Source organism: Urocitellus parryii, chromosome 11 (genome assembly GCF_045843805.1).
Source record: "Urocitellus parryii isolate mUroPar1 chromosome 11, mUroPar1.hap1, whole genome shotgun sequence".
NCBI lineage: Eukaryota > Metazoa > Chordata > Mammalia > Rodentia > Sciuridae > Urocitellus > Urocitellus parryii.
Window position 1 is genome coordinate 43,930,048 of NC_135541.1, and position 18,621 is coordinate 43,948,668.

Genomic DNA, 18,621 nt, shown 5'->3' on the forward strand with positions numbered 1-18,621 from the left:
TGGGATCTTGTTCCAGACTCAATCCATTCAAGGCCATGAAGGTATTCTCTTCACTTAGTTTAATATAAAATTTAACTACAAAGCTCAGTGTCTACACCAAACCCAAATCTGCTGGCATTTTGACCTTAGGCTTCCTGGGCTCTAGATTTCTAAGTAATGAATTTCTGTTGCTTATAAATTTACCTATCTAAGGTATTTTGTCATAGCAGTCCAATGCTCTAAGACGGTCCTAAAGGAAAGCATTCACTTTTTTTTAAAAGTACCATTTTTAGCTTTTCATAATGCTAGTACTTGGCACAAAACCCATACTTTTTCACAGATATATTGTATTCATTTAAATCAGCAAAAAAAAAAATTTTTTTTCAGGGCATATTCTATGTTTAGCATACTACTAAAGAAATTTTCCTCGAGAAATTAATGTGTGAAAAGTCAAACCTGGTGTTTAAAAGCTCAGAAGAGTAATAATACAAAGCAGTATATAAGCCAGTGCTAAAATGAGTGGCATATAGTAAATGCCAAAACAATAAGACACATTTTTCAAACCTGATAAATTTATTTACAAAATTCATAAATGTTTTGGAAAGTATGTGAATTACTACTACTTCTTATCCAGTTGAGCCCTTTAAAAAAATACAATGAGTAACATTAATAGGAATAAAAATGAAAGTAATTTCTTCCACAATACACAAAATTTTTAAAAACTGAAACAAACAAAAAAACAACATACTTTCTTCTAACTACTTTCTACATCCCAACACATATTTTCATTTTCCCCCTTATGCATACTTATCTTCCTGATTTGTGGTTATCTTCCCTCTACTTAACAAAACTTTGATAGAGTAGACATCAGTGATTATATAATTTAAAATGTTAGACTATGTGAGTGAAAAAGGAGGTTTAAGCATAAATAAAATATTCCATTTTTTATAATAAGAAAGCTTATACCATCTAATCTATTCTTTATGGTGTGTATATATATGCATCATTTAATAATGACATGTTCCCAGAAAAGCATAAGTAGGCCATTTTATCATTTTGCAAACTTCAGAGTGTAGTTACACAAATCTAGGTATATACCAGTCACCTGACCTTGCCTATTGATGCAGTAAACACAAGATGAGGCAGCTGCTAAAATAATACAGCATGCTATTTCACAGTAAACTTTTTTAAATAAGTGGAAGTATACTAAATAATGATAATAGTATAATAAACACTTAAATGACCAGTAATGAAGTCATTTATTATCACACATTATATATTGTACATAACTGTTTGTGCTATATTTTTATATAACTGCCACTAAAAACAGTGATAGAACTAAAAGGTTCGTTTCCATGAGCATCAGCAAACATGTCAATAATGCATCACACTACAATGTCAGGGATAATTATGATGTCACTAGGTGATAGGAATTTTTCAGCTCTACTACAATCTTATGGGACCACCATGATATATGTGGTTTATTTCAGTTGGCCAAAATGTCTTTATACAGGACATAATTATATGCAAAAATCCATAGATACAACAGAATGACTGTTTTTAAATCTACAAACCTACCTTAAGAATAACTATATATAATATATATATGATTACTTACAGCTGAAAAATTGTATACTCTAGATATCACTGATTTACATTTTTGTTGACTGCATTCTATTTACTATTTCATCTTATTCATGATTTATATTGTTTCCTTATAATACAAATATAAAAATATAAAAACTTCCAAATTTTATTAACAGATAAAGGCTAGGTGAGCTAGACCTGCTGGTACAGGCCTATAATCCCAGAGACTCAGGAGGCTGAGGCAGAAGGATTGAAAGTTTGAGGCCAGCCTCAGCAACCTAGCAAGATGCTATTTCAAACGAAAACTAAAAAAGGCTGGGGATGTGACCCAGCCATCAAGCACTCCTGGATTTAATCCTTGGTACCAAGAAGAAGGAAAAAAAAAAAAAAACTAAGTATTTTCAGTGAACACAGCAACATATAAACCTTCTTTACTGTAGCAATATTTTATTTTCTTATTTTATTGGTACTAGGGATTGAACCCAGGAGCACTTTACCACTGAGTCACATCCCTAGCCCTTTTTATTTTTTTATTTAAGACAGGGTCTTATTAAGTTGCTGAAGGCCTTGATAAGTTGCTGAGGCTGGCCTCAAACTTGGAATCCTCCTGCTTCAGCCTCCCAAGTCACTGGGATTACATGTGTGTAACACTGCAACCAGCTGTGCATTATACTTTATGTTGTTTTGGTTCTAACATGAAATAACTGTATTCCTATATTTTTGTAATAAAGATTGTGAAACAATGTTTTTATAGGTCCAAATCCACGTATATATTTCTGAAATCACAGTCCAATAGAAAAACACTCCTATTCACTGGGAAATAATATTTAATGGCAAAAGAAAAAGAAGTTAAAAAAAAAACAGGCATGGAGAAAGAAAAATAAACAAAATGATAATAAACAAAAGGTCTATTAAGAAATTTAAAAATACAATCAGGACATAAATATTATAGTTGATGATATTTAAAGTAAAAATTATTTGATTTGCTGAAAAAAACTCTAATAAAACTGATGTAGTCATCATTGCTTTGAGTATATTAAATGACAGATAAATAGGCTACACATCTTACTTGGTTACGTTTGAAAATTGATTTTATTACCCCAATCTGAAACAGTCTAAAGTGGCCAAATGTATTAAAATATTTTATTCAGAGAAATTAACTGCAGAAATTCAAACACTAATTCTATTTCAATAATTTCTTAGCTCAGCATGGTGGCCCATGCATGTAATCCCAGTGACTCAGGAGGCTGAAGCAAGAGGATCTCAAGTTCAAGGCCAGCCTCAGCACGTGAGACCCTGCCTCAAAATGAAAAATAAAGGGCTAGGGATGTATGGTAGAGGACCAGTAGGTTCAATCCTCAGCAAACCTTTCCACCATCTGCCAAAAAAGGAAGCTCAATACTGTAGAGTCCTAGACCCAGAAGTTCTTTAAAAAAAATAACGTACCTATTTCAGGTATACATATGTAAATCAGAAAACAGTAGCTGATCAAATCAACTGTAGAATTTGATATAACTAAAGCTGCAAAGCAAAGATAATATCACCAAAGAAAGAATCTAGCCTGGTTGGGATACAAAGACACTTTGAATTCTGGATATCTTAACTTGAAGAATCCCAATAATTGGGCTGGGGATACTGCTCAGTTAGTAGAGTGCTTGCCTCGCATGCACAATGCCCTGAATTCAGTCCCCAGAACCACCAAAAAAAAAAAAAAAAAAAAAGAATACCAATAATCATTCAATTCCTTGGATCCTCATTTAAAATGAGAAACCCATTTCTAGGCATATGTGTACAAGTACTTTAGCCTCTTCATGCCTGCTTGCCTGTCCCACAGTTAAAGAAGGCAGGATATTTGGTTAGGCATATGTTTACGAGCAAAGGCAGGAAAATTCCAACTTTAAAACCAAATATTTTCCTTGTTTAATTCTGGTATCTTATTGGTCCATATGCTGCCTCCTCCTCACAGTATGGTACCAAAATCTCTTAGATCTTGACTTTCTTTTAGCATGTAATGGTAACATCAAGCAGACAGAATTGAAGAATAGAAATACTGGAAGAGAAAGCAGAGCAAAACAGATGATGAACTAAATGTATACTGATACCCTTGCTAAAGACATTAGGTATTCCATAAATGCTTGTTGAAGATAAATTCATCTTTTTCTCTTAATTTAAGAATTCTTGAGTTAATTATAACTCCTTTTTTGTGTATGTGTACAAAGGATTGGACCCAGGACTTTGTATGCTGAGCTGTATCCCCCGAAGCTGACAGATCCAGTCATCTTGTCAATTAATATAACAGGACACTGATGAGACTCTGATATATACAAACATTATGAAAGCAGAAATAAAATTGTCTTTTGCACTAGACAAGGATTCTATACTAATATTCTGCTCATTGTGTGTTACAAAAGTTGCAGCTAACTGGCTTATGCCTCCCCGCCGCCCCCCCCCACCCCCGCAAAAGGATTGTATGAATGCTCCATAAAATGTCTAGGAGGGGGACCTGGGGTTGTGGCTCAGCAGTAGAGCGCTCACCTAGCATGAGCGAGGCCCTGGGTTCAATCCCCAGCACCACATAAAAATAAATAAATATATTGTGCTAAACTACAACTAAAAAATAAATAAATAAATATTTTGAAAATGTCTAGGAGGGGGGCTACCTTCAAGGAAGACCAAATCCATGCAAAAAAATGATATATTTCAAACTCTCCTGATATTCATCTCTGTTTCTCTGTATTGGCCTCACTTTCTCCTGCTTCAATTAGGGAAGGAAGCAGGCAGTTTGTGAGATGTTATTCTTTAAGCACTTAAAAGATGTTTTTTATGCCCAAATGTCCAGAAATAGTGACACCTGCTTGTAATCCCAGCTACTCTGGAAGTTGAGGCAGGAGAATTGTAAGCTTGAGGCCAGCCTCAACAACTCAGTGAGACCCTAATTCAAAATAAAAAAGAAAAAGGGTTGGGAATGTAGCTCAGAGTATCCCTGGCTCCATCCCCATCACTGAAAATGAAAATAAAAATAAAAAGTAAGTTTGAGAAATAACTACAATACCCTCCCTCTTAAAGACTCAATTTGTATTATAAACATTCTGAAAAGTTATTCAATAAAGAAACCTATTTAACCGTTGAACTCACATCTACAAATCACATTTAAATATGGAATCCTTTTTTAAGAATATCTTATATCTTTAGAACCACAGTTGGGAAAATAATAAGTTGAAAAATGATGACAATCCAGTATTTGATGAAAAATTGAAACAAATATTCTATCTGCTTACTAATGTATTTTAAATTTAAAATATACCAGAAGACCACCAAATTCAATTTTGAATATAAGAAAGTTTACATTCCAGATTAAAATGAACTTACCTGCATTGAAATAAGAATGAAATCAATTAGGCTCCCAATTCCACAAAATCCTACAGTGCAAAATTTTAACAGACCTAGAAAAGAAGATAGTCATTTACAATCTAAAAAGTCTTACAAATATTAGTGAACTTTTCCATTTTTCTAATAAGCCCTGACATAGACTGTAAACTCTTTGTAGTATTATAATAAAATCAATATTTTTTAAAAATCACATCATCTAAAAATATTTAATGGATTCTCATATACAGAAAAGTCATAAAATAATTTATTTTTGCTTTATTAACAAATAAACATTAGTACCTGAAAGAAAAACTCAATGTAATCTTGCAAAACTTCTCAAGGGAAAATACCTAAGGAAATAAATTTTTAAATCTTTTAGTCCTAAAATCCTCACTAACTTACTTAAACTTAACACATCAGTGATCCAAATTTTGCTATACATTTAGAATAGAAAGTTCAAATATATAGGGATTGGGGACTTATCTCAATGGCAGAGTACTTGCAAAGCATGCACAAGACCATAGGTTCTATCCTCAATACAAAAAAAAAAAAAAAAGTGAGCAAAGAAAGTTCAAATATATAATTGTCATATATCTCTCTCATAAACACACACACAAAAAAAATCAGAAAGCAACACTAATTATTTAAAATTGCACAATTTTATTAGTACCCAATTACCTCTAATTTATCTACACTTTTTTCCCTAAGCATCTTCTGTTTACTAGCACTAGTCAAAATCAATAATCCCACACTAAGTATTTTATATATACCATTGGTCCTTGGTCCTAACCCAAGAATTAGGATACTAAAATAGGTGATAAAAGAGCATTGACTGACTGTAGGATATATATGGGGATATAACCCCAAAACATGATGATTACTAGGAGATAAGTGATCCTTCCTCAGTATTTGAATTTCTTACAAGTCATCACAGTTGAGATTTTAAAATGGCATGAAAAAATGACTCTTTGTGAAAAGGAAGTTGCAAATATCAACTAAAAATAGGTAACAGCTAAAACTAAGTGTAAAAAAAGATCAATCCTCGCATACAACCTGGAAACACACACACACAAAAAGATTGAAATGCATAGGTACATGAGTTGATTTTCCCGTCTTCTTAGTGTAAGACACACTATAGCATAATGTCGTAAGTACTGGCTAACAAGTTATAAATAATTTAACAAGTATTAAAAGTATTATAGAAGCTGGGCTCAGTGGTGCACACCTGTAATCCCAGCAGCTGGGAAGGCTGAGGCAGGAAGATCACAAATTCAAAGCCAGCCTCAGCAAAAAGTGAGGCACTAAGCAACTCAGTGAGACCCTGTCTTTAAATACAATACAAAATAGGGCTGGGAATGAGGCTTGGTGTCAAGTGCCCCTGAGTTCAATCCCCCGTACCAATAAATAAACAAACAAACAAATAAATAAATATTGGGCTGGGGATGTGGCTCAAACAGTAACGTGCTTGCCTGGCATGCATGCGGCCCGGGTTCGATCCTCAGCACCACATACAAACAAAGATGTTGTGTCGGCCGAAAACTAAAAAATAAATATTAAAATTCTCTCTCTCTCTCTTTTTAAAAGAAAAAATAAATAAATAAATAAATATTATAGAAAATTTCACTGTTTTCTTCAAAACATTTATTATCTACACAACATTTGAGTCATCTTTTTGAGATATGGTCTTACCAGATTGCCAGACTGGCCTCTATACTGCGATCTTCCTGCCTTAGCTTTCCAAGCCAGACTATAGTTATGTGCTGCTGCTATATCAGGCTACAAGTATACTTAGTTTATATCTAACTACGCTTTTAGTTATACATAAAATAGTTTTATTTATAACTCAAGTTATGTATTTTAAAAACACAAATTTGGACATATCCCTTATTACTCCATTCATTTTATTTATTTATTTTGAGGCAGGTTCTCACTAAATTGCCTTGGCTGGCCCTGAATCTGCAATTCTCCTGCCTCAGCCTCCTGAGCTGCTGGGATTAAAGGTGTGTGCAGCACACATATACTGTATTCAGCAGTATACGTTGCTCCATTAATATGTACAGTTATTTTTTAATGTACCAGAGAAGAAATAAATTTTTTTAAAATGTTATTTTGAAACATTCGACAAGTAATTACTACATTATCATTAATACATTTAAGGATTATAAAGTTAATTTTTATAACATTAAATTAAATAAATAAAAATTTAAAATTAAAATAAAAATGGAAATTTAGTAATAAGATTTATTTAGGTATAAAGTAAAAAGATAGCTGGGGATACAGCTCAGTAGTATAGCATTTGCTTAATGATATAAGGCCCTGGGTTCAATCCCCAGAACTTCCAGAAATTAACTTGATATTCACAAAAAATCTGTGGTAATTTTTTGCTTTAGAAGTTGGGTCTTGCAAATACTATTCTGTTTGCAACAGTTTTGTTTTTCTTTTATTATTATTATTTCTTTTTTTTTCTTCTTTTTTTAATGTTTGCAGTACTAGGGATAACACCCAAGGGCACTTTACCACTGAGCTACACTTCCAGTCTTTCAGGCTTGAAAAAAGGTCTTGCTAAATTGCCAAGACTGGCCTCCAAATCACAATCCTGCTTCAGCCTCCTGAGTAGCTGGGATTAGAGGCTTGAGTCATCATGCCTGGCTGGCTCGCGCGCGCTCTCTCTCTCTCTCTCTCTCTCTCTCTCTCTCTCTCTCTCTCTCTCTGTGACTGTTTTAAAAATGCAGATTATTTCACATTGAGGTTGCTGTCAAATCACAAGTGTTTTACAATGATTTGATAATTAGGTATTCTTATCCTTTTTGTGTATACATCTATAAAAGAGAGCTTTCAAATCTTAGAATAAAAGTTTAACCCATGAATCATTTTATTTGTCCTAGTATCAGTGGTTTTACATACCAGTTCGAACTTATAGTTTCAAAATTAACCCATTAAGTCCCAAGTTTTTAATTCTGTAAATATTTCTGTAAAACTGACACAGGAGGGGCTGGGGTTGTAGCTGAGTGGTAGAGCATTTGCCTTGTGAGGCACTGGGTTCAATCCTCAGCAAAAGAAAGAAAGGAAAGAAAGAAAGAAAAAATTGTGTCCATCTACAACTAAAAAATATATACTTTTTAAAAAAAAAATGAAGCAGGAATAATAGCCAAAGATGTTTAAGATTTGAGTTTTAAAACACACCTTGTTATTTTCATAATAAAAAAAACTTACATTTTAAATTCAATATCACTATGAAGAGTCTTTTCTGTTATTGCTTCCAAAACACCTATTAAGAATCCATAATCTTTTAATGTTGCAGATGGGCAAAATATGCCAGTTACTGCATATTTTTTTAAAGTCACAGATGTTAACATAGAGTTAAAAACACAAATAATACTATTAGAAAAATAAGGCTTCATGGTGAAAAAAGGCCTCCAGCTAAAGCAAATACTGAGGAATAAATCAATTAAAGGAAATAAAGCTTTACATAAAGTCACAGAAAAGAACCAAACTACAGCCCTAAATATTTTTTTAATTTTCTTAAATAAATTTTTATATCTTGCAAGAAAGTTCATCTTCCACAACAAGTTCCCCATTTAATTCTGATACATCACACTTAAAACTAAATTACTTAGAAAATTTCACACTATCATGATTATAGTTATTTATTCTAATAAAATTCTAGTCATTCATTAATGGACATTATTATGAATAATGATAAAAAACACAGGAATGCAAATATCTTATCAAGACACTGATTTCATTTCCTTTGAACACAAACCCAGAAATGGGATTGCTGGATCATATGGTGGTTCTATTTTTTTTTTTTTTTAAATATTATTTATTTTTTAGCGGACACAACATCTTTGTTTGTATGTGGTGCTGAGGATCGAACTTGGGCCGCACGCATGCCAGGCGAGCACGCTGCCACTTGAGCCACATCCCCAGCCCTGGTGGTTCTATTTTTAATTTTGGAAGGTTTTTTCATATTGTCTTAAATAATGGCTATATCAATTTACATTCCCCAACACTATACAAGGATTCCCTTTTCTCCACATCCTTACTAACATTTGTTATTATTTCTTTTTAACAGATGATCTAAGAAGTGTAAGGATGATGATTAGTGATGCTCAACACCTTATCATATACCTATGGGACATCTGTTTGTCTTCTTTGGCAAGATATCAATTCAAGTCGGTGGCCTGTTTTTAAATCAGGTTATTTGTTTTTCTGCTATTGAGTTGTAGAAGTTCTTTATATGGTCCCTTCTCAGATATATGGTTTATAAATATTTCAGAATACATATACAGTGGACTCAACCTTTCAAAAGAAGGAAATCTTTCCATCTGTAATTATGAAGATGAACTTGGAGGACTTTATGAATAGAGAGATGCTGGCCAGGAAGAATCAACTTTCAAAACAAGATGTATCGCCTGCGTCCCGCAGTGATAGAGTCAGGGTCACTCAGCATGAATTGGGCTGGCAACAAAAAGACTACACAAACACAGAAATACCTTTTGTGGGGATCAGGGACAGCTCTGAGACCTTAGTTCCCACATTGGAGGGCAAGAGGAACAAGGGAAGCGAGAGAGAAAGAAAGTACCCCAAACCCCTGTATGTATCAGAGGAAAGAATATTCCACCAAATAAGACAAGGGATTGTGTTACAACAAAAGGGGGTGTAGCCCAGTCCCATGGATGATGCCCAATCCCAGAGCTGCACTTCCTTGCCGAGCGAAGGTAAGATCTACTTGCTTTGCACTGCATGCAATGCCAGTTCAATATCCCCATTACTCAAGGCTGAGGAGGTGTGCTCAGCTCCAGCTCAGGTGCCACCCCCCAACAAAGATGGATAAACTTCTAAGTATCTATAATACCATATGCTAAATACAGTAAATAATATTGTAATATATACCTAAAATTTGCTATGGGAGATTAAATTTTTTGATACAAAGAAAGTATATATATTTATGCATTACCATGTGACATTTCATTATCTATATATATCATGTAAGGGGAAAGATTTTGTATACTCAGTACACAAACTGAAAAAAGAGCGGGGTGGGGTAGGGGGAGGTTGGAGTTGTAGCTCAGTGGTAGAGTACTTGCCTAGCACACTTGAGGCCCTGGGTTCAATCCCCAACACCACAAAAAAGAACAACATAAGGCATATTTATACAAATATATTGTTGGGGCTGGGAGTATAGCTCAGTTGAACATTACTTGTCTAGCATGTACAAGGCCCTGTGTTTGATCACTAGCACTGCTAAAACAAATCCTTGCCAGTGCAGTGGCACATGCCTGTAACCCCATCAATTCAAGAGGTCGAGGCAGGATGATTACAATTTCGAGGCCAGATTTAGCAGCTTAGCAAGTCCCTGTTCCAAATAAATAATAAAAAGGTCAAGGGACATAGCTCAGTGGTAAAGAACCCCTGGTTTCAATTCCCCATAGCACAAAAAGTTTTTTAAAAAAAGAAAACAAATCCTTATTGTCACCTTAAATATACACAATTTTTAATTGTTAATCATACCTCAAGGGCTGGGATTGTGGCTCAGCAGTAGAGCGCTCACTCGCCTAGTTCCTAGTTCCTAGGCCCTGGGTTCAATCCTCAGCACCACATAAAAATAAATAAATAAAATTGTGTCCAACTAAAAAATAAATGCTTTTTAAAAGTCATTCCTCAAAAAAAAATCTAAAAAAAAAAATTTCAATGACCATAAACAGTATTAAGAAAGTATTTTTAAAAGCTTTATATAAAGAAAGTCAATGCTTGGGGTATAGTTCAGGGTAGAGTATGTGCATATCATGTGCAAGGTCCTGAGTTTGATCCCCAGGATTGCAAAAACAAAATAGCCAACACTGTATTACCCAGTTAAGAATGTTTTCTATCCTGGTATAGTGCTAAGAGCCACAGCCAAGTAATATGATGCATGGCATTTTTGGTTGAAAGGTGACACCAGCTAGCCATTGAGTTGATATGATTATGTTAAGATTTACATTCATATGGATATTGGACTCCTGCTGTCCACCTCGGCCTGCTACGGGACTCTTGGAGAGTTCCCATTGGTTGGGGAAGTGCGGTAGGAGGGATTTCCGGAGGAGGAACTTCCTCTTGGGATGGGGAGAACGCCGCATGCGTCTTTCCTGGAGCGAATGGGGCATTGGCGGCAGTTTCAAAAATAAAGTTTGTTCCTGCTTGAGTGGCTCGTGATTTTGTGCCTAGCCAGACTGCGGCAGTATAGAAGGCATACCTGGAGTCCTAGCACTCAATAGACTGAGGAGGGAGAATCACTTAAGCCTAAGAGTTTGAGATCAGACTGGGGAACACAGAGAGACCACAACTCAAATAGGAGGGGAGAGGGGGAGAATGTTTTTAATAACAACAATCATTTTAACTCAAATTAGTGTTGCTTAGTAGTAGAGTGCTTGTTTAGCATGTATGAGGTTCCTGTTTCAATCCCCAGTACCACACACACACACACAAAAACACTAAAATTCCTTCACTTTGGATTTGTAATAAAAATTAAAATTTCAGCCAGGAGTAGAGGTACAGGTCTGCAATCTGAATTAGTTGGGAAGCTGAGGCAGGAGGATTGAAAGTTGGAGGCCAGCTCATCACCTCAGCAAAACCCTGACTCAACATAAAAGAATAAAAAGGGCTGGGGTGTAGCTGAGTGGTAGAATGCTTGCCTTGCATGAGCTCAATTCAAGCATTAAAAATAAAATAAACTTTAAAACATTTAAAATTTTTATATTAACACTAATTTTTACATATTAGATTTGATCAGCTGATAAAACATACCAAGAACCTTAGTATTAATATACCTCTTAAATCCAGGTTAATTCAGTAGCATGTGCCTGTAATCCCAACTACTTGGGAGGGAGACTTAGGGGATTCTGTCCACTAAAGGTTGGTCTCAAACTCTTAGGCTTAAGTGGTTCTCCCTCCTCAGCCTACTGAGTGCTAGGACTACAGGTATGCCTTCTATACCAGATGAGCGATGTAGTTCAGTGATAGAGCATTCCTGGGTTCAATCCCCAATACAGCTAGTACAGCAAAGAAAAAAAGAAGCTTAAATGCAAGTTAAGTTAGGGATACGCGCGCACGCGCGCGCGCGTGTGTGTGTGTGTGTGTGTGTGTGTGTGTGTGTGAATTTGAATGCTGAAAGAGATAAGAAGATTTTCAGTTAAAGATAACAAATTTGACATACTCACTTACTCTTCTCATTCCAAGATCCTAAGAATGGAAAGATTTAAAAAAACACAAAGCCAATGGAAAATAGGACAATAGCAACAAGCTATGAAGCAGATGAGAGATTGTTTCCTTTCTCAAGTTAGCACTAAAAATATTTGTTGAATTAAACAACATCCAAATGTTATTGATATAGTTATGTTAATCAGAGTTTTAAAAAACATTCACACTGAAGTTTAAAGTTAATATAAAAAAAGTAAATCTGTGCTAGGCGTGGTTACACACGCCTGTAATCCCAGTGACTGGGAAAGGTGAGGCAGGAGGATTGCATAAGGTCAGCCTCAGCAACTTAGCGAGATTCTGCCTCAAAAAAAAAGGACTGGGGACTTAGCTCAGTGGTAAAGCGCCTCTGGGTTCAATCCTCAGTACCAAAAATAAATAAATAAATAAATTTGCAAATTTGTGAAACATCAGCCTCAAAATCAAAGGTTCTCTTTGGCTTATATTGATAATAGACTAGAAGTGACAATTGCCACAGAAAAACAGCTCCTGCTTAAAAAAAAACTAGTAACCACTAACCAGAGCCACTATATGTATACAGATTTCTACTACCTAGAGTTTTACTTTGCAAGAAAAAAAAAATATGCACTGCACTGTCTAAAACATTAACTTACACTATATGTCCGACAGCCCATCTGACGTAACAAAAAGCTAAAACAAGTCACTCATTGAGCCAAATATTTTAAATATATTTATTATTTTGTATCATCATTTCAGAGTAGGTTGGGAGTATAGCTCCATAGTAAGAGTACTTGGTTAGCACACACGAGGCCTTGGGTTTGATTCCCAGCACCATGAAAGGAAAAAGAAATAGAAAAGTATAACCTTCACCACAGAATAAACTGTTCTAAAGAATATTGTTTCTTTTTCCCTCACAACCTTTCATGAACATTTTAAAAGTTAGAAATCCTTCCAAAAACTATATATGGTCTAGTCTTCTTAAAGAGGACAGAGGAAAATGCAAGAACTATTAGAAGTCAGGAGCAGTAGTGCACAGCTGTAATCTCAGCTACTAGTGAGACCTAAGGCCACAGGATCATGGATTCAAGCCCAGCTTGGCCAACAAAGCAAGACCTCATTTCAAAACAAAACAGAAAATACTTGGACACACTGCAACTACCAGATCATATCACTTTCTCTTTATGAACTTAGTTTCTCCATCCCTCTCATCTAAAAATAGTTAGACTAAATGATTTTATTTGGCAAATCAGAGGCTTTCCTGTATACTATATGGTTTCAGCTGTGTTACTAAAAGGTATTGTTGCTCTAAGGAATGGACAAAGTATAATTATACTATCATTCAAGCCAAGACTATTCCATCAACCTTTTTTTAGCTTGTTCTGCTATATAAGCCTTTCCCCAATCAAGCCATACCCCACAATTCCTCCAATATTAATCTTTCTGAAAGGTAACTATGACCATGACACTTTTATGTAAAAACCTTTATTATTTTTGATGTCTAAAAGGTAAAATCCAAGTTCCAAAGGAAGACACTCAAAGCCTTTTTACGATCTGACTACAAGCTACCTCTACAGTCAATTTCATATTCTGTGAGCATTTTTCCTACATCCCAGGCTAAATTATCCCCCTTTTTCTCAAGGCACATTCACATACTTCAATACCCTGTGAGTTTGCAAATGCCATTCTCTACAACGCCTAAATCTCTTTAATCTCTTCATCCTTAAAACCTAGATCAAATGCCATCTCCTCTAACAGATTTTTATTTATGCCCATGGCCTCCTGAACCAATCCCTTTTCTGTGCTCTCACAGCACCTTGCTATGGCTCTATCACAGTCTAACATCATAAACTGACCTACCAACATATTAACTTTATTTCACATTTATATTCTTTAACCAATATACTCTGGGATCTTTATCATTACTTATATAATATGTATGTACATAATTACTTTTTTAAATGTTGAAGAAATGGTAACTGAATAAATTACTGTACACAGTACTTTAAGTTATGACTTTTCTTTATGAACATAAAACACTAAGTTTTAGATATAGCTATATGAAACATACCTCTGTTGTTGGGTAGCAACATGGAAGGAATAAAGTGAGTTTTGCGAGCTGGAAAGCAGAGCATTCAAAAATTTTTGTGCCCACAAGGTGAACACCTGCAATCCCAGCTATCTGGGAGATTGAGGCACAAGAATAGAAAGTTTAAAGCCAAGCCAGATATGGTGGCACACACCTATTATCCTAGGAACTCAAGATACTAACAAGAGGATCACAAGTTGGAGGCCAGCCCCAGCAACTAATAAGACTGCCTCAAAACTTAAAAAAAAAAAAAAAAAAAAAAGTGGGTCAGGGAGCTGGGGATGTAGCTCAGTAGTAGAGCGGCCCTGGGTTCAATCTCAAATATTGCAGGGGAAAAAAGAAAAAGAAACCTACAAAAAAAAAAAAAAAACCTTTATATTTGCTCAGTGATGGGCTAATACAGAAGTAGCGTACTACAGTAAATAAAGCATGATCATTGGAACAAGAAAATTTGGTTTCAAATTAAGGTCACTAGTTGAGTGTCCTTGGTAAATCTCTTAATCTCATGACAATTTCTCTACCTATAAAGATGATAATAAAAGTCACCAACTAAAGTAAGGTCTCAAATTCAGTAATCCCTTAACTCTCTGGTGAGTTTCCCTACATGTTAAAGAGGATTTAAAGAAGAGGATAAACTCAGAGCTGTATGGTTTAAATAAGGATAAAACATGAAAGAATTGTTTACTAAAAGCTGTGGTCAAAGGTAAACAATTTTCTTTTTGGAGGGGGAGGTAGTAGAGACTGAACCCAGGGGTGTTCTACTTGTTCTACCATGAAGCTACATCATTAGGCTTTTCTATTTTTTTATTTTGAGACAGGGCCTCATTTACTTGCCAACACTGGCCTCAAACTTACAATCCTTCTGCCTTAGCTTCTTCAATCACTGGGATTTACAGGTGTGATTTATACTACCATGTCCAGATACAAACTGTTTTCATAAGCATTAGTAATTAAGGAAAATGTGAATACCGCAGGCAGGAGGAAGGTATGGAGAGGGATGCTAACAGGTAATAAGTCAGCCTCCCTCTAGGCACAGTAGCACACATGATGAGCTACTGGGAAGGCTGAGGCAGAAGGACTACAACTTGCCAGTCTAGGCAACTTAGCAAAACTCATCTCAAATTTTTTTTAAACTTTTTTTTGGGGGGGAAATAGACACAATATCCTTATTTTTATTTTTATTTTTTTTTTATGTAGTGCTGAGGATAGAACCCAGAACCTCCTCATATGTGCTAGGCAAGTGCTCTACCACTGAGCTACAAGCCCAGCCACCATCTCAAAATTTTTTTAAAAGGGCTGGGACATAACTCAGTGGAAGGTACTTGCTTAGCATGTGCAAGACCCAGGTTCATTCCCTAGTACAAAGAATTTTAAAAAATCAGGTTCTCACCAGCTCATGCTGATCATCAAAATTCCAACATCAACTTATTCTGAAAAAAGTAGTTTCTATTCCCAGGATAACAGTGAAAAAATTTCAAGCAGAAAAAAAAATTTTTGAGAGGCAGAGAATATCCATGTATTCATAAAACACTGAAATCTACTGTGTGCCCAGCACTGGCACTCAGCGTTCCAAGTATTACTGTCGTAAGTAAATCCCTACACTAACTAGAGTACGTGTTTTCCTAAGGTAAATACACAGGAAAAGTCAGCATTTCTTACTTAAACGGAATTGTAGAGATAGCTCTACACTCACAGGAGAATGTTAACTATTCAACTCCAATTACATGGAACTTGTAATATTAACAGTATGCAGAGATTTAATCTAAGAATATACTTACCAATTAAAAAAAAAAAAAACATACTCTTGACTAGAATACAAAATCACGAGAATTTTTTTTTTTTCTTTTAATGAAACATACTTACCCAAGGCAGGGTATCCAAGGTAAAATCGATCTGCTCCCAACCATCCAAGAAAAAGAGATAATGCAACTGCCACTTTGTATGAATAGCCATTTCTGTACAGAATTAAAACCTGAGTGTCATATTCATGTTTCCAACATATGAAAATTTTTAAAAACCAAGCTGTAAATTACTAATTATTTTTAAATGGCTCATTCATTCATTCCATTAATGCTTTTTGAGGTGCCTTCGGTATGCTAAGCACTACTTTAAGCTACTAAGATGCATTAATGAATAAAAGCAACAAAGATCCCTGTTTCTGAGGAGCTTCCATTTTAGTTGCAGAAAGCAAAAGGCAAATATATTTTAAAAGAAATCATAGAGTTCATTAGAAAGTCATAAATATTATGGAAAAAAAAAGTAGTAGTAATAGTAGTAGAACAGCATGGTTAGGGAATCCAGAATGCCAGAGGCCACTTAAATGGGGTAAATAGGGTCATAAGGTAAGCCTCATTGAGAAGGTAATGTCTTTGTAAAGACCTGAGGGAAGTAAATGAATTAAGCCATGCTAGGCCTCTGAGAAAAGAGTGTCTGAAGCAAAAGAAACAGCTGGTACAAAGACAGCACACCTTGTAAGTTTGAGGCCAGTATAACAGGAGCAGAATGAGAAAAGCACAGACTATTACAAGATGAGGTCAGAGCGGTAATGGGGAGTAAAGGAAACCCATCATGCCCTGTACACCACTTACAAATACTCTTTTGAGTTTTACTCTGGTGGAAATAGGAAGCTACTACAGGATTTCAAGTAAAGGTGTAACATGATCTGATTTAAATTTTTATTAAAATAATCACTCTGGCTGCTATGTTGAAAACAGACTGGATGAGAATATTCATCAACTAATACCATGGTAATGTCATATACCAAAGCACTCCAAAGCTCAGTGGCTTATAACAAGCTTTTATTCTCATAGATTGAAGACTGGCTGAAGTTCAAGAGACCTAGGGTAGCTAAACTAGGATATTCTGCTTCAGGCTGCAGTTTGGTTGAGCTTGGATCCAAAGAGTAGATTCAGTTGAAATCAGTTTCACTTAACAAGGACCCAACCTGATCCTGTAGCAGCTACTTCAGGCAAGTTCTTCTCATGACATATCAAAGAACTAAAGGAAAGCTAATGCCCACAAGCACATAAACTTTTGTTTGTTTCACACCTGCTAACATTATATAGACCAAATTAAGTAACATGGCAAATTCAAAAGAGTTTGAAGGATATTTTAATAATTCAAGTGAGAATTAATAATGGCTGGATCCAAAGTAATAGCAAAAGCAGCAGTGAAAAGTAATCAGATTCTGAATATATTCTGAAATACCACCAATTAGATTTCCTGATGTATTAAATTAGGGTATGAAAAAAGAAAAAATTAAGAATAGCACTGACGATTTTATCCTAAACAACTCAGATAAAGCTAGCATTAATGAGTTGGGAAGGCTGAGGATGGATAAATATTGGAAAGAAAATTAGAATTTCAGTTTCAGATGTGAGTTTGAGGTATGTATCAGACATTCAAATGGAGTTGCCAAAAGATAACTGGATTTACAAATCTGGAGTTATGGAATGACATCTAGGCTAGAGATAAAAATTTAAAAGTTACAAACATATAAGAAGCATTTAGAGCCATAAGATTGCTGAATATAGACAGACAAAAGAGATCTGAAAATTGAGCCTGAGGGATTCCAAGAAGAAGGAATCAGAAAAGAGACTAAGGAGGTAAAGAAAAAATAGAACTGGATGAGAATGGTATCCTGGAAGTCAAGTAAAAAATGTGGCTAGTATACCATGTGAGATAATAACTGAGAATTTACTACTTAAACTTAACTAAAAGGAAATTATCAGTGATCTCACAAGAGCAATTTTGGTGATATGAAGAAGGCAAAAGACTGAATAGAAGGAGACTGAGAAAAAGTGGAAAGAGAAAAACTGAAGTATTAAGACGACTCTTCTAAGGAATTTTACTGCAAAGGGGAATAAAGAGAGAGGTATCCAGAACCAAAGTCAAATCTGATCAAGTCAGAACCTTGTAAATAATCCTGTGGGGTTTTGTTTTTTCTTTTTGCACTGCACTCACAATTACAACATTTTCTTGGAAAGTTGGGAGGAGATGGTAAATGGCCCAAAGATCCTCCTGCTCATGTGTTTCATACTACAATAATATCCATTTTTATGCACAAGGCAGTGGTGCCCCATCCACATTGTAATGAGGTACCACACTAGAAGTAGAAAAATAAGTTAGGATGCTTTCCAAAACCTCAGGTAGTAGCAGCAGCACAAAGAAGTGAACAAAACTGTTAAATACTGGGCCAGGGATGTAGTTCAGTGGGAGAATGTTTGTCTAGCAAGCATAAGTCCCTGGTATGTCCCCAGAATGACAAAAAAGAAAAAGGAAAAGGAAAAGAAACCCCCCTCCTGCCCCCCCCCCACAGGTAAATATTAAAAAAGCAGAAGTAACAGACTAAATATGAGGAATAAGGGGGGGGAAAGAGATGAAAAGAGCTGGGCCCCTGCATG

The 18,621-nt window shown here is 35.3% G+C and overlaps 1 protein-coding gene across 2 annotated transcripts in view; it reads right to left on the reverse strand.

Moving 5' to 3' along the window:
• Tm2d1 (TM2 domain containing 1) overlaps positions 1-18,621 on the reverse strand; it is a 34,636-nt gene that overhangs the window by 7,045 nt on the left and 8,970 nt on the right. Inside the window, exons 4-6 of one of the 2 annotated variants that reach the window (XM_077791332.1) lie at positions 16,082-16,173; positions 4,936-5,009; positions 3,237-3,616 (exon numbers count right to left, since the gene is read on the reverse strand). In XM_077791332.1, the coding sequence (XP_077647458.1) occupies positions 3,587-3,616; positions 4,936-5,009; positions 16,082-16,173 (196 nt within the window). In that variant the 3' untranslated portion in view covers positions 3,237-3,586. Of the gene's footprint in view, positions 1-3,236; positions 3,617-4,935; positions 5,010-16,081; positions 16,174-18,621 lie in introns of those variants that run through there. The other variant, XM_077791331.1, reaches the window with a different exon arrangement.